Source organism: Chanodichthys erythropterus, chromosome 7 (genome assembly GCF_024489055.1).
Source record: "Chanodichthys erythropterus isolate Z2021 chromosome 7, ASM2448905v1, whole genome shotgun sequence".
Lineage (NCBI taxonomy): Eukaryota > Metazoa > Chordata > Actinopteri > Cypriniformes > Xenocyprididae > Chanodichthys > Chanodichthys erythropterus.
Window position 1 is genome coordinate 26,106,817 of NC_090227.1, and position 16,971 is coordinate 26,123,787.

Consider the following 16,971-nt stretch of genomic DNA (forward strand, 5'->3'; position numbering starts at 1 on the left):
TGTGTGTGTGTGTGTGTGTGTGTGTGTGTGTGTGTGTGTGTGTGTGTGTGTGTGTGTGTGTGTGTGAGAGAGAGAGAGAGAGAGAAGGGTGCATCACTCTTCGACCTGGCACCTATAGATGAACACTTCACAGGTAGTTTTGGTGATTGTAAATCATTCTCATCAAATGCTATTGAGCTTTAAATTATGGCATTTTTTTGTATGATCCAATACAGTAGTGAAATACATAGCAATCTTTACATATTACTTGACAGATTATTTGGAAACACTTTACAGTAAGGTTCATAATGTATTAACTAATGTGAACTATCCATGAGCAACACATTTGTTGTTGTATTTGTTAATCTTTGTTAACGTTAATAAAAATACAGCAGTTCATTGTTCATGTTACTTCACTGTGCATTAACTAAAGTTGACAAATACAACTCTTGATTTTAATAATGTATTAGTAAATGCTGGAATTAACATTAACAAAGATTAGTAAGTGCTGTAGAAGTGCAGTTCATTGTTCGTTCATATCAACTATTTAATATAAAGTGTTACCTTTTATTTTAATAAACATCAAAAATCTAAAAGGTTTGCATTATACCTGACACCTAGATGAACAATTTACAGTTGGTTTTGTGACTAAGTCATTCTCTTTAAATGCTATTGAAGGTAGAAACGTGAATATATAATGCTGTAACTTTAGAGACAGTCCCTAAATTTGCGAATATCATAATCAAACGTTCAGCGTCAAATCAACTTTATGCCAGTATCTGCTTTCTTGGAGCCTATATAGTCTAACCTACATCACAAATGAGGTGCGAGTTTGGTCTTTTATATCACTGTACGAGTCCATTAAGCTGTGTTAAGAGTTTATATGTCCTGATGGCAGCTATGACGGATGAGGGAAGCCCTAGTATTACAACACAGCGCTGCGATACAAAGTTAAGGAAACTAAACAACAGAGAAAAATATATGTCTATCTCAGATTTAACGTTTGATATATACACCAGCATCGGGCAATAACGTTATCTTGTTCACTGGAGAGAAAGCTGTAGCTACACTGGGAAAGTAAGCGTAAATACACTGAATTAAACATAAATGCAGCTTTTGTGTCTTTATCAGCTTTTCTGCATTTATACTGGCCCTGATAATCATCACACATTCACTTACCGCTTGCTCCATTTCTGTAAATCTGTTTTTATGAATGAATGATGACTTACTAGCCGTGATCTCGTCTTAAACAGCCGCTAGCGGCACCTGCTGGTGAAGAAGACCAACAGCAGATAGAGATGATGCATCGGCACTCTACTGCTCTTCCTGCAGTTCCCGGATGTGAAATGTTGAATTTTCTGCCGAATTTGAGCCACTGAATTTGTGGAAGCGAATTTGTAAAGCGAAATAAAATGGACTGAAAATTGCTAGTTGAATTTTATAGGTTGTATTTTTAAACAGAATGAATATTTTGGAAGTGAAATCTAAAAGGTGAATATGAATTATTGAATTTTTAATAATGAAAATGTGTGTGAAATATTTTTAATTGAAATATTCACAGCCTAAATATACGACCATGTTGAATTTCAGCCCATAAAAATGCAAGCCTTAAAAATACAGTGCATCTAAATGCAAGTACAGCTAATGTAATGCATATTTTTTTCAAATAGTGCAATTCAACAAGCTTTTTATTTCAAAAACATTTGGCATTATTTTACTTCCATATATGACAAACTGCGCTGTTCATTTGACTCTTTTGTGGTTGAGGAAGTATGGGCTCGAAGTGAGTGAGGCCCGGGGGCCAGGTGGGGTCTGACGTGACGCAATCTGTGGTATCAACAGGAACAAAGGGAAGAATCAGAAGCGAACTCAAATGTGATCTGATCAGAAGTATTTAACTTCTACAGAAAGTAGAGTTCATTTGCATGGGGGGAGTTAATTAGTTAACTTGTGTCCATCTGATAAATATAACAAAGATACAATGCATTCTATGATATTGTGATGTCCACCAAAATGTAAGTCATTAAACAAGGAGTAATTTAATATTAAACCCCACCTACATAGACTGCAATATCAAGAAGTATCAACACATGCATTTATAACACTTTACAATATATACGAAAGAACAATATACAAACAGATATAATAGACTAAATGTACTGGGGAGATGCATGTTCATTCATTCAGACAAGGTTGTCAATGAATTAATGGTAAAGAATCCAGTTTTATAGATAATGTATGATTCTAGTGGCCTGTCTCCTGAGTGTCTTGGAAGGGTATGTGGAGAGCAAATGGTGCAGAAGGGGTGATAGCGCTCAGTGGGGAACCCAGACACTACGGCGCCTGTTTGATCGCTCCAGATGCTACACTATACATTGTTGAAATGACAGTCTTAGACCATCATGAATTTCCTGGCTGAATTAGAGTTGGTGTTGCTGGTTAAAGTAGTTAAGCAGCCTGGTTGGGGTACCAGCTCACCAGAAACACAACTAATGACCGCTACTCATTTCAGAAGAGTAGAGCATACGCTCAAAAAAATAGCTGTAAAAAAACGAAAAACTTTACACAGTAAAATACCGTTTTCCATTGAAACAGTAATATACCGTAAAAACATGGGTAATATTATTTTATTTGTATAAGTTGCCTAATATACTTTCTCGAAAACGATAAATAATATTACCCAGAATGCATTGTTTTCACATTATTTTTATTGTATATTACTCATTCAATTGAAAACAGTATTTTACAGTGTAAATTGGTTTTGTTTATTTACAGCTATTTTTTAGAGTATATAAAACTGCCTAAGATTTTTTTTTTCTCCTCCAGGCTCCCAATGCCATATGCATCGAGCTCGGTGTTCGCAGGGTTCGAGCTGGGATACGCTCGACTATGGAGCGAAGAGTTCGGGTTCTCCATCCGTATAGACTCCTCGCATAACATTCAACTAACGCTCGGCAAGCATCACGGCAACCAAACGTGCGGCCTGTGTGGAAACTACAATTATTTGTTGGAGGATGAATTCACCGCACAAGAAGGTGCGACACAAACGCAGGCACGAACACAACAACATACCTCAAACTCTCTCTTGGTAAAACCATGTTTTAAATGCAATGGACAGGATGTTGATTAATATGAGCAGGGGAAATAGGTGGCGTCAATGTTCATCCAGAAGACAAAACATTAGAAAGTTAAAAAACTCTTTGTTTCAGAGCCTTGTGTGTGTGTGTGTTTTGGCTTTTAGGAGGCATTTTAGTGTGCTGTCATCATTCCAAATCACAGTGTTTGTAGTTGATGGTGCACTTATCAGCTGTTTAAATTTAGAACATCTTTCACAAGAGTTCACCACATGACACAGAGAGCCTGGGAAACTTTGCTCGAGTCCACAGAGCTGAGAGATAACATGTTTGTACAGGTGAAGCAACATGTTCTGGTCTCAAATAAAAAATATATTTTGATAGAAGATTAGTTGAAATTTTGACATTATGCACATGATCAGAGCTGGAAGTGGAAAAAAAAGAAAGGTCACCTCACCACCATTCGGCCTGCTACTGATGGCCCTGCTCTCTTGCACTTACACTCTGAGTGGCAAAGAGTTGTGCCGAATTTTGACTCCCTGCCAAATTATTACCCCCCCTCATTGAAGTTAGTACCTGATTGCTTAAGTCCACCCCCACACCTAATAGCTACCAAACCTACCTATACCTGGAGGCTAATAATCTGGTAGGGGTCAGAATTCGGCACAACACGCAACATGTGAGAAGTGCCGGTGTTGTGCCGAATTTCGACCCCCTGCCAAATTATTACCCCCCTCGTTGAAGTCGCTACCTGATTGCCTAATCTTAACCCCGCCCCTAATCCTAGCCCCTCCCCCATACCTACTCCTAAACCTATCAATACTAGGGGGTAATAATCTGGCAGGGGGTCGAAATTCACCACTACACCGGTACTTAAGAAAAAGGTTTACTAAAGATTAAAATATAGAAGCACCTGCCATTTCAACCATTTCTCAAGACTATAATGTAAATAAATAAATAAATAAATAAAAATCTCCATTACTTTAATGTGTCCAGAAGATTTATAGCCTATTTGAGTTTCCTGTCAAGACGCTTTTTTATTATTACTTAAAGCAGCATAAATTAATTAAAATAAATAAGTAATTACTTTATAATTAATTAAAAATGAAAAATTGTAAAAACAATAAATAAAAAAATAAATTAATTAATATTTCACTTAAAGGATTAGTTCACTTTCAAATGAAAATTTCCTGATAATTTACTCACCCCCATGTCATCCAAGATGTTCATGTCCTTCTTTCGTCAGTCAAAAAGAAATTAAGGTTTTTGATGAAAACATTCCAGGATTATTCTCCTTATAGTGGACTTCAATGGACCCCAAATGGTTGAAGGTCAAAATTACAGTTTCATTGCAGCTTCAAAGCATTCTACGCGATCCCAGGTGAGAAATAAAGGTCTTATCTAGAGAAACCATCACTCATTTTCTTAAAAAAAAAAAAAAAAATGTGTTTTAAATATGTTTTAACCATAAATGCTCATTTTGAACTAGCTTTGAACTAGTTTGAACTAAAGTTTGAACTAAATTGTCATGTATAATGTTCAAACTTTGACCTGTGGAGGGCAGTAATACACTTAGCAGCGTCTACACTGCTGGAATTCTAATAGAGAAGAAGAAGAGAGCTAGTTCAAGATGAGCATTTATGGTTAAAACTTTTTTAGAAAATGAGCAATGGTTTCTCTAGATAACACCCTTATTTCTCATCTGGGATCATGTAAAACGCTTTGAAGCTGCACTAAAACTGTAATTTTGACCTTCATCAGTTGGGGTTCCATTGAAGTCCACTATGAAGAAAAATCCTGGAATGATTTCATCAAAATACTTAATTTCTTTTCGACTGAAGAAAGAAAGACATGGACATCTTGGATGACATGGGGGTGAGTAAATTATCAGGAAATATTAATTTGAAAGTGAACTACTCCTTTAAAATAAATAGAAAATAGAAAATAATAGAAATGATTCTAATATGATTATTTGCTGCTAAAGAGACCTTTATTATGATCAATGTTGAAAACAGTTAAGCTGCTTAATATTTTTGAGGAAAGCATGATTTATTTTTTTAAATCATAATTCTTTGATGAATAGTAAGTTCAAAAGATTCAAAACAGAAATATTTTGTAACATAATACATTTATTTTCTGTCAATTTTGCTTGAATCAATACTTTCAACATTACTTGAATTAATACTTACTGACTAAAAAGTATTAATTAATTAACTTTCTTATAATTGTTTAATTTACATTTTGAAATAAAATATGACTAGAACATATTCTTGACAGGCTTCATGAAATTCATAGATTTATAAATGTGTGTGTTTAGGTTTTCTGACAGATGATCCATATGACTTTGCAAATTCCTGGGCCATGAAAGGAGCAGATGAACCCTGTAAACGCGTCTTGCCCCCATCGCAGAGCTGCAACAGCACCGGAGAATCAGCGAAAGTCAGACGCTTGCCTGCACAACAAACACAACAACCTCGTTACAATCCATACTGTCAGCCTTATCGTATAGATTGCACATTTTGCGATTTTTCAGAGTGTGTATGTGTGTGTTTCAGGATCAGATGTCACGATGTGAGGCCATGAGCAGCTCAGCACTCTTCCTGCGTTGTGCTCACTTCGTGGATGCGGCTGCGTTTGTGTCCGTGTGCGAGTCTGATGCCTGTCACTGCAGTACGGGAGACGAATGCGTGTGTCAGGCCATGCTGGAGTACGCCCGCACCTGTGCCAATCACGGCGTAACACTGTCCAACTGGCATGTACAGAGCCAGTGCTGTGAGCAATCTCACTTTCACACTTATATAAATACATTTCAAATCTGATATTAACTGTTTATTCACACATGTATGTTTCCATTTGATCAGCCCCTAAGTGTCCTATTGGCATGGAGTACAGCGACTGCACCCCGACCTGTTCCACTTCCTGTCAGAATGTAAACATCAAGGAAGTCTGCAAGGAGGAGTGTGTTGATGGCTGCAACTGCCCAGGTGAGAGTGATAGCGGACAACCAATGTAGAAAAATTAAATTTACCTCAATTTCTTTTTTTGCTTCATTGTACTGTTTATGACCTCTCTCTTGTGTGTATTTTATGTCAACTAAGTTGATGCTTTAATATTAAATAATGACTAAAAAATTATACACTACCATTCAAATGTTTGGGCTATGTTTTCTTTTAAAGAAATTAATACTTTAAATATTCATATTTTAAGCAAGAATGTATTCAATTAATTCTTAAATAAGAAATGTTTCTTAAGCATTAAAATCAGCATATTAGAATGATTTCTGAAGGATCATGTGACTGAAGACTAGGGTAGCCTAATGATGCTGAAAATTCAGCTTTGCAATCTTAGGAATAAATTACATTTCAAAATAGATTAAAATATAAAACAGTTTTTTAAACTGTAATAATATTTCACAATTTTACTGTATTTTTTATCAAATAAATGCAGCCTTGGTGAGACTAGGCCATGTTCACACAGCAGCCGAATGTTGTCAGACTGTATTTTTTGAGTCCTTAAAGGCCCACTAAAGAGTGTTGGAACGTGCAGCATTAATCAATGTGTTGACGTAATTTCAACTGAAACAGAAAGACAGGGAGATATATCGAACTGCCCCGCCCCTTTTTAAAATAGCCAATAGCGTTTTGTTTATGTTACAGCTCGGCCAGAGCTGTTAGACTCTGTAAAACTTCAGTTTCTTTCTAATCTCGAACCGTTTCTCCTCCTAATGTCCTTTAATATACAGCATTCTGTGCAGAATTCAAAGGGGTCTGATACCTTTTGTGGTCTGAGCCGACTCGCGCATATGATCCGTTCTGTGCTCTCGTGTCTCTGGACCGGAGCAGACTGCTCGCGTTGCAGCGGTTCATGTGACACTAATGCGAAAACAGACTTCATTCGCATCAATGGAAAGCATACTTACACTCTCTGAATCGTTCCCTATTCTCTATAGTGCACTATGTACCATTCACCATGTAGAAACTAGTAAATGTGTGAGCAAATGACCAATTTCAGCCTCAGCTTCAGTGTCTGTAAGAGTGTAGGAGGAGGCAGGACTTCAGATTCTACAGAGCATTTGATTGGAAAGAAGATTTGACGAGAAACTGAAGTGCGATGTGATGTCATGAAAATCCGTGATCCATTTTAGCGGAAGTGAGAGACTGTAAGATTTGAATGCTTATATCTCCTAAATGCGAATTTTGTCATTGTTTTGGAACACACCAACTTATTCATAATATTAGGCTAACATATTCATACTAAAAGCTAAAAAACTTAAATTTTGATTTCAGGGGGGCTTTAATACCATTACGTTCACACGCAGTACGGTTGTTTACGGGAGTGACAACCGCATTCTGTAACAGAACTCATATCTGTATATTATAAGGACTCACAACCGATCTCTTAGAAATCTACGCTGTATGAACGGAACCGGACTGGACCTAAACAATGCGAGAGAGACGCTCTTCTAAGGGGGTTTTGTGTGTGGTTTCGCTTTCGGTAACTTACAGCAATGGACATATTGAGCTGTGCGTCATCTTAAGGTGTTCGATCCAGTCACTGTTCTCCACCGGAGCGGCTCCTGTCAAGACCTGTCCAAATGCCCACACTTGCAGTCTTGCCCACTAAAACCAAACTATCTTAAATACCACTTCGGAGCGCTATTCAAGGCTAAGCGTATCCCATCATGCATTATGTTCGGAACCTCACATGCCCGGAAATCGCGAGATGTCAAGAAAAACATATGACTGTAAGTTAAATGAATTATATAATACATATAATTTGGTAGTAAAATATTAAGTGTTGCACATTTTATTGATGCAAATATGGGTAGGCTGTGTGTATTTTGTACATCATTTGCAACTGATTTTTATCACTTAAAGAAGCACCACAATTTTAAAATTGTGTCTTATTATATAGCGACCACTGTACAGACATTTAGAAGTGTATTTTAAAATGCAAAGCATTGAATATAATAATGAGAAAAAAAAACCTTCCCCTAATCAAAAGTTCTTCTTCAATTCCACTTGAACACTTGAGCCAAATACAGGAAATACGTGCAAGTGCCGTGTCATGCGCGAGACGTCGTAAAAGACGTAAGACGGTGCAATTCGTCTCTTGTCATGTCAAAAGTGATAAGACTTTTCAGTTTTATGGACGTCGCCATCTTAAAGATTACCTTGGTCACTGTCATTATGGTTACTTGGAGGCCCAGTTCCAGAATCAAATCACATTTGACATTTGAGGGTGCTTCTGAAATTAGTGAGGGTGCTCTAGTAAAGTTCAGATGTAATGTGTAAATGACGGCTTCACCATAACAAGAATAGCAATGTACAGTGAGACAGAGAGAGTGATATATATTTTTATATTTTATATATTTTTATATTATATTAAGTCATTACTTTTACAAATAATTGGAATAGAATTTTAAAAATATTTTTCTAGTCTGCATTTACATTATTATTTATTTTATTGTTATTATATATATATATATATATATATATATATATATATATATATATTAAATATATTTGACAAAGTAATTTATTCCTGTGATGCAAAGCTGAATTTTCAGCATCGTTACTCCAGTCTTTAAAACAGTTGTGTACATTTTTTTTCAGGATTTACACAAATATTTTGTACAATTGTACACATCAAATGTTTCTTGAGCAGCATATTAGAATGATTTCTGAAGGATCATGTGACACTGAAGACTGGAGAAATGATGCTGAAAATTCAGCTTTGCATCACAGGAATAAATTACTTTGTGAAATATATTCAAATAGAAAACAGTTATTTTAAATTGTAATAATATTTCACAATATTACTGTTTTTACTGTATTTTTAATTAAATAAATGTAGCCTTGGTGAGCAGACGAAACTTCTTTTAAAAACATTAAAAATCTTAGTGGTTCCAAACTTTTGGACTCTACTGTGTATATATTTATTTATTTATTTTTATTTTTTATTTTTTTTAGCGTAAATCCTGCATTTATATGTAGATGTCACATCTAAAACTTTGCATTGGCCGTTGGTCCTCTTATAGCATGAAAAACAAAACTTGCATGCAAAGAGTGCTTCCTTTATAATCACTTAAAAGCTGTAACTTATCTCAGTTATAGTTGTTTACACTGCACAATGAGTCTCTTACACTTTGTTAATCAGAGGCTTCGCAAGCATTCAAGAAAAACCCTGGCGTTTTTTTCCAGTGGGTGAGTGGATTCTAACTAACTTAAACACTCCTGATTGGCCATTGCATTCAAGAGATAAGCTAATACGCCTGTAATTGGCTACATTGCTCACCGCTGCAAAATCATGTTGTAAATAGAAACATTTGATGTTCTCCAGAGTGCAAACACAAATATGCACTTAAGCGTCGGCAAAAAACTTGACAGTAGTATGAACGTGGCCTAATAAGAGACTTATTTAAAAAACATTAAAAAGATCTTACAAGTCCTAAACTTTGGAATGGTAGTGTAGTTTAAAAAACATTTAGTGTTTATTTAGTTTATATTGATAAATGTGGGGGGAAAAAAGAAAAAAAAAGTTGGTAACACTTTATTTTACAGTGCAGTAGTTACACGTTACTACATGTACTTACTGTGGTAATAACAATAAATGATGCATAACTACAAGTAACTAACCCTAAACCAAACCCTAACCCTAACTGTAACTCTATAGTAAGTACATGTAGTTAAAGGTGCTAAATAGGATCTTTTCGTCGACTGAGAAATCAAAGACTGTTAGTGAGTTTTTGAAATGAGCGCATGCGTAAGAACAACCTCCCTCCTTCACAGGGAACGCCTCCCAAAACTCGTGCACGAGTATAGGAACACGAGTGTTTACCACCGGCATTCGCTGTGTCGTGTTAGTGGATTCATTATGTCGGACTCACCACATGGTAACTCATAATCTGCAGTTGTTACTCCTGTCTCCGGACAAAAACATTGCATGCAGTGCCTGTGGAGTGTGGAAAGTTACTGGAGAGCGCAGCCACGCTCGTCTCTCACAAGGAACGTCATGGCAGTGATTGACAAGCCAGAGGGCCAATCGTTTATGCGATGATCGCGTAAACAATTGGCTGATGTTTTTAAGGCTCTACCTCGTGCACAGATGATGTATATTAATATTATTCCTTTCAGTGCACCTAATAAATAGTCTTTTATCAGTTAGTAAAGACAGTTTCAAGTAAAATTGCAAAAATGTGTAAAACAAAACATCCTATTTAGCACCTTTAATTAATAGTACTCAGTACTTATTTGAGTAATAATAACTACGGCACTGTAAAATAAAGTGTTACCAAAAAGTTTTATAGATACATTCTCTGATGCATATGCAATTTTGCTTTTTAGGTAAATGTATCTTTAGATATTGTTACTGGAAAAACAAGACAAAGAAACTGACCACCAATGATTATTTTTAGTGTACCTTTTCCTGCCTAATGTTGAATGTGTGGAATGTGTGTGTCAGCGGGCAAGGTGTTGGACGGAGATCGCTGTGTTGACGTCTCTCAGTGCTCCTGCACGCATGCTGGACGTAGCTACCCTCCTGGTTCCTCCATATCGCAGGAGTGCAACACATGGTGGGACACATGTACCCTCCCACACATATACACACACACATTACAAAACACTGCATTCAAATATGTGTGGATACTGCATCTGAACACATTAATTTAAACTCACCTTAACTTTTAGCGTCTGTCGCCATGGATCATGGGAATGTACCAACGAAGGATGTCCTGGTAAATGTGAATTTGTTGCTTATTTTAATTTAATTAACCTTCCAATAATTAACAGTATCTTAATGTCAATCTAGCTCAATTTATTGTAAGTAAACACCAGGAAATATGACCCATTACAACACTAAAATGTTTTGCAAATGCAGTTTTAATGTTGACATTAATATTTCTGAATGCCCTGATGAACAAACATTGCTTTCTTATCGATTTCTTCCTCTGTCTCTTCTTAGGGGAGTGTCTGGTGACAGGACAGTCCCATTATAAGACCTTTGACGATAAGTTCTTCACCTTCAGTGGGATTTGTCAGTATCTGCTCGCTAAAGACTGCCAGAGCAACTCTTTTTCTGCCATCATTGAGACTGCACAGGTCTGAAATCTTCTGTGTTGTATATATACGTGTGCTTGTTTGTTTGGCTGTGTGCTTATTGTTGTATTTTTCTGTTTAAGTGTGCAGATGACCAAGATGCCATCTGCACACGGTCAATTACACTGAGATTTCGAGATCTGGCCAATCAGACGGTTCACCTCAAGCATGGGGGCGTGGTCTCTGTGGATGGAATGGATGTGAAAACACCCTTAATTAATGGTCTGTCAAGTAGCAAAATACACACAATGCATACACAGAACATATAGATGCAATGGCTTTTTTTTTTTTTTTTTTACAAATAAAGGACAGTTACACTGTAATAATGCTGTACAAATTCTAGCGCACCATAACAGTAATTTGTTTGTGTGTAGGTCCCCTAAGAGTCCAGAATACATTGTTGTCATCTGTAAGATTGCGTTACGGTGACGATCTTCATCTGGATTGGGATGGCAGAGGACGTGTTTTGCTCAGGGTGAGTGTGCTCTTCTGGAAAAAACAAACTATACACTGAAAGAGAAAAAATTGAAACAATTTTCACTCAGAAATTGCTAGTAAATTTCACAAATAATCACAGAAAAACTGTACATAACACATTGAATTAAAGGTGAAATTTTCAAGTAGAGAGACTGAAATAAATTGTTGTAAAACATACTCCAACAATCTGTTAGATAATAATATTTTTTTGCAGTGTACCAAAGAAAATGTTTGCCCAGCCCAATAAATGAAAATGGTGTCATCATCAGTGTTGTTATTTTTATCTAAAACTAAAGCTAAAAACTTAAATTTTTACAAATCATTTGTGGTAAGTAAAATGAAGCTGAAATGAAATAAAATAAAATATATATATATGATGAACAAATTAAACTTAAAAATGTTACATGCAATTTAGAAATGGCAAAAGTTTAAGTACAAAACTGAAATAAAAATGAAAGCTAAATTGAAAAAAAAAAAACAAGCACTAAAACCTGAACTAAAATTAAGAAATCTGATGTAAAAGCTAATTCAAAATATTAAAAAATTCTAAATTAGTACATACAGTAAATAATACTAAAATATCACTGATCATAATTAATTTGCTATAAGTTTAAGTACAAAAAATGACTAAAACTATAACTGAAATAAAAATAAGTGAAAGCTAAACTGAAATATTAAAAAACCTAATAAACATAACAAAAGCACTAAAACCTGAATTAAAATTAAAAAGAAATGTGATACAAAGCTAATTCAAAATATTAATAAATACTATAATAGTACATGCAGTAAATAATACTAAAATAACACTGATCATTAGTTATTTACCATCATATTGTTTTTCCAAACCTCACAGTATTCCGCTAAAAGATGAAGACATTTTGTGTGAGGAACAGACCAAAAATTTTTACATTGGAATACATTAAGATATTGCACCCCAAAATGCATTCTGTATGGACCATTTTTATAATAACTGTGACATTTTTATGCTGTAAGTTTAATGATGTTTTTGTCATTGTTTTTTAAAGCTTGGTAGCCTCGATCAATCGCTTAAACCAGTTTGAATTAGCAAACAACCATCTTTAGCCATCCAGAAACGTTGTAAAACAGTCTACCACCTTAAACTGGTTTTAGCTGGAATTTCCAACAGCGTGGATCATATCTCTGAGAATGCTAATGCATAAATAATGTCCATGTACATACAGTCTGTCTGTGAAATGCAGAATCTGGGACATGTGTCAAATATTCCTGTGCTGCAAACCTGATATGTGAGCATATGTGTGTGTGCGTTTGCAGCTAAACCCTGCCTATGCTGGGAAAACGTGCGGTCTGTGCGGTAATTATAATGGTAACCAAGGAGACGACTTCTTAACGGTGGGCGGGCTGGTGGAGACACGCGTCGAAGGATTCGGCAACGCATGGAAGATGAACGCAGACTGTGATGATGTTCAGTTGCAACACTCAGATCCTTGTATCTTAAATCCTAAGAGAGGTATACACAAACACACACAAGGATGTGACCAAAAATATTCAATATTAGTGGGACAGGTGTCAAGTTTAAAGAATCTGCCAGTAAAAGAACATATCGACCACTAATCTGAATACTGATATTGTGGTTACAGCCCTATACAGATGCATATTTATAAATGCACAATAGATGCAATTTTATCTCAATATAAATGTCATGTTTGATAATGTTCACTTTGCAATATCTTAAGTTAAGATAGAGGAATGAACTGATGTCAGCAATGCATGATGTCATGATTTATAAATGCACTGAACACTAGAGGGCAACAAAGACCAGCAGGTAACAATAAGTGTATTTCTATGTTTTGTACGTCTACAGTGCGTTTTGCAGAAGAAGCCTGTGCTGTGCTGCTCTCTGTGAAGTTTGAACCCTGTCATTATGTGGTCAGCCCTGAGCCGTATGTGAAAAACTGCCGCTATGATGTCTGCTCCTGCACAGACGGCCAAGAGTGCCTGTGTGATTCAGTTCGCAGCTATGCAGCCGCCTGCGCAGACAAGGGAGTGCTAATCAACTGGAGGGGTCATGGATACTGTGGTATATCTCATTCTGTCTAGAGTTTTAAACTCCATATAAGAGTTAAAGGTGCAATATGTAATATTTTTGCAGTAAAATATCCAAAAACCACTAGGCAAGTGTTATATATTTTGTTCACTTGAGTACTTACAATATACCAAATGTTTCCAACTATTTGTAAATCGTGAGAAAATTGCAATTTTAACCAAAGCTCCGGGACGTGTCAGGAGTCGCCTGTCAATTGCGTCATACCCGCGTTACCCTCGGTTTCCGGTTTAAACCATTAATATATTACACGTTTTAATAGACAAGGGAACAACTGTTTTGATATATTTGTAGACAGAAAACTAATCATTGTTATATAGCTCAACACGTTTAGTCTTATTGTTTAAATCTAATTTTCTTGATTTTTTTTGTGAGTACCACGCCTCAGAGGAAAACACTATTTTGTCAAGTAGCTAACATAGCATAATCAGATGCAGCTTTATTTTTAGTAACAGTAATACAGCATTTTCTCCATCATACAATACATTTATCAACACAAGCCATCCAGTATTTAATATGATATTCTAAAATCGATCTATCTTACTGCAGTGTGTCTCAATCAAGTGTCTCACAACAGCCACCGAGTGCACAGAGTAAAATTATAACATTTTCAACACATTCAATTGTATCTAATAATAACAGAGCTGTGTTACCTCATACTCATGACCTGAAAAGCGAAAGCGGTGCCGGTGACTGTGGCATAATAAAAGTTCCGCTGTATGCTCAATCGCTCCAGCGGCCTCATTTAGCTCCCACAACGCTTGGTCCTGCTCTGCTTCATACTACAGTAACGTTAATAATCACATCCATGAACATGAGTTCTTCCCGAGTCCAATCCTTATTCTTTTGCACCGTCCGTTGAGGTGAAGACCACATGTCCCAAGATTCCGCTCTCAAACTTGGCTTCATCAAGCTACGCCTTTGTTTTGAACAGGCTTCTAGCGACCTCTAGCGGATAGAATTAGTACATACTGCACCTTTAAGACAGCAAAACAGTTCCAAAATAGCTGAATAAACACTAAATAATATGTTCATGAAAATCTAAAAATGCTGAAAGGTTTATCTGAGGGTTAGGGGATAGGAAATATCACTAGATCTGTAGGCCTATAAAATGAATGGAAAATCTCCAGGTTATGGGTTCTCCATCTTGGTTATGGGACCAAATGTCCCCACAAGGATAGTAATACCAGTAAATTGTGTCCTTATGGGTACATTTTTTTGGTTCCCATGATGAAAACAATTTATAAATTATACTAAATGAAGTGTTTTGAAAATCTAAAAATGCAGAAAGTTTTCTGTGATTGGTAGGGTTCGTGTAGAGGGATAGAATATGCAGTATGTACAGTATAAAAATCACTATGTCTATGGAAAGTCCCCAGGAAAAATGGAAAACTGTTTTTGTGTGTGTGTGTTCGAGCAGAACTGACCTGTCCGGATGACCAGTCGTACGAGGTTTGTGGGAACGTGTGTAATCAGACGTGTCGGTCTCTGTCGCTGCCTGACAGTGATTGTGGTGGGTTCTGTGAAGAAGGCTGTTTCTGCCCCAGAGGACTCTTCCTCAGTGACGCGGGGGAGTGTGTGCCACCCGAACACTGCTCGTGCCACCATAACGGAGAAATCTTTGAGCCCAACGACATCATTGGTGACCATCACGCCATCTGGTTAGCAGGGGAAAAAACACAGTATTTTACTATACAGTTCCACATCAGGTTTCTTTGATAGCTTCATATTTGGTCAACTGCCTGTGTCTCACCGGTAATATGATATTAAATATATAGAGAGTTGGAATATGACTATAATCTTTGTCATATAAACAGTGTTATTATTATTATCAGTAACCATAATATTGGCTTTAATCTAATATCATCTGTCAGAAAACCTATATATATATATATATATATATATATATATATATATATATATATATATATATATATATATACAGTGCCCTCCATAAGTATTGAATATGAGGCAGAAGTACAGAATGTCACATTTTATTATTGACTGTTTCAACACAAAATGTTTTACCAACTAAGAAGAACAGCACTTTTAGCGTTTCATCTCTCTGCCTAATGTGAGCATAAGTATTGGGATGGTTTAACTTAATGTAAATATAAATGTGTAAAAGCTAATATTTAGTTGTAAATCCTTTGTAAGCAAGCATAAGAGCGAGTCTGTGACCCATAGACATCACCAGACTCTTGGTTTCACACTTTGAAATGCTTTTCCAGGCCTTTAATGCAGCCATTTTCAACGATTGCTTGTTTTGGGGAGTTTCTGCCTTTCTCCTTTCTCCTGTCTCCTGTCTCCTCTTCAGCTTGTGAAATGCTTGTTCAATAGGATTTAAATCTGGAGACTGACTTGGAATGTCCTGAAAAAGATAGATACCACTGGCAAGCTTCAGCAACTGACAACGGCCAGGTAGCTGAGAAAATCAACAGCAGTTGATGATAGACAAATGGCAAGGGCTATGAAAAATATCTGTCAGTAAAATCACCAGCAAAATCCAGAAAGCTTGGGTGATGGTCTCACAATCTGCTGAATTACAGAGCTAGATCAAACAACATACACAGCAAGAACAAACATCTGATCAGTACCAAACATAGGAAAGGCAATTTGAATTTGCAAAAACACACAGAGATGAGCCAGTAGAGTTTTAGAACAGAATTTTATGGACAGATGAGGCAAAGATTAATCTTTATCCAAGTGGAAAAGCAAAAAGTGTGGAGAAAAAAAGAAACTGCAAATGATCCAAGGCATACAAGCTCATCTGGAAAGCATGGTGGAGGTAGTGTCATGTTATGGGCATGCATGTCTGCCTCTGGAACAGGCTCACTCATCTTTATTGATGACTTATTCAATGATGGCAGCAGAAGAATGAATTCAGAAGTGTACAAAAGAATCTTGCCTACCAATGTTCAAGAAAATGCCACCAGACTCATTGGGAAGTGCTTCATATGGCATCAGGACAATGAGCCAAAACACTAGTACTGCCAACTCAATCGAGGAGAATATCATAGAAATTGTGGGTCTTAGATTGGCCAAGTCAGTCTCCAGATTTAAATCCTATTGAACAAGCATTTCACCAGCTGAAGGGGAGACTAAAGGCAGAAACCCCCCAAATCAAGCAACCGTTGAAAATGGCTGCATTAAAGGCCTGGAAAAGCATTTCAAAGTGTGAAACCAAGAGTCTGGTGATGTCTATGGGTCTGTTCAAATACTTATGAAGGACACTGTGTGTGTGTGTGTGTGTGTGTGT

At 36.5% G+C, this 16,971-nt stretch overlaps 1 protein-coding gene across 2 annotated transcripts in view; it reads left to right on the top strand.

The window, feature by feature from the left end:
• vwf (von Willebrand factor) overlaps positions 1–16,971 on the top strand; it is a 64,620-nt gene that overhangs the window by 8,256 nt on the left and 39,393 nt on the right. For both annotated transcript variants that reach the window (XM_067389978.1, XM_067389977.1), the window contains exons 5-16: positions 2,806–3,014; positions 5,371–5,492; positions 5,609–5,825; positions 5,915–6,037; positions 10,518–10,629; positions 10,745–10,791; positions 11,019–11,155; positions 11,236–11,374; positions 11,527–11,627; positions 12,923–13,118; positions 13,473–13,688; positions 15,133–15,373. In XM_067389978.1, the coding sequence (XP_067246079.1) occupies positions 2,806–3,014; positions 5,371–5,492; positions 5,609–5,825; positions 5,915–6,037; positions 10,518–10,629; positions 10,745–10,791; positions 11,019–11,155; positions 11,236–11,374; positions 11,527–11,627; positions 12,923–13,118; positions 13,473–13,688; positions 15,133–15,373 (1,860 nt within the window). The remainder of the gene's footprint in view (positions 1–2,805; positions 3,015–5,370; positions 5,493–5,608; positions 5,826–5,914; positions 6,038–10,517; positions 10,630–10,744; positions 10,792–11,018; positions 11,156–11,235; positions 11,375–11,526; positions 11,628–12,922; positions 13,119–13,472; positions 13,689–15,132; positions 15,374–16,971) is intronic.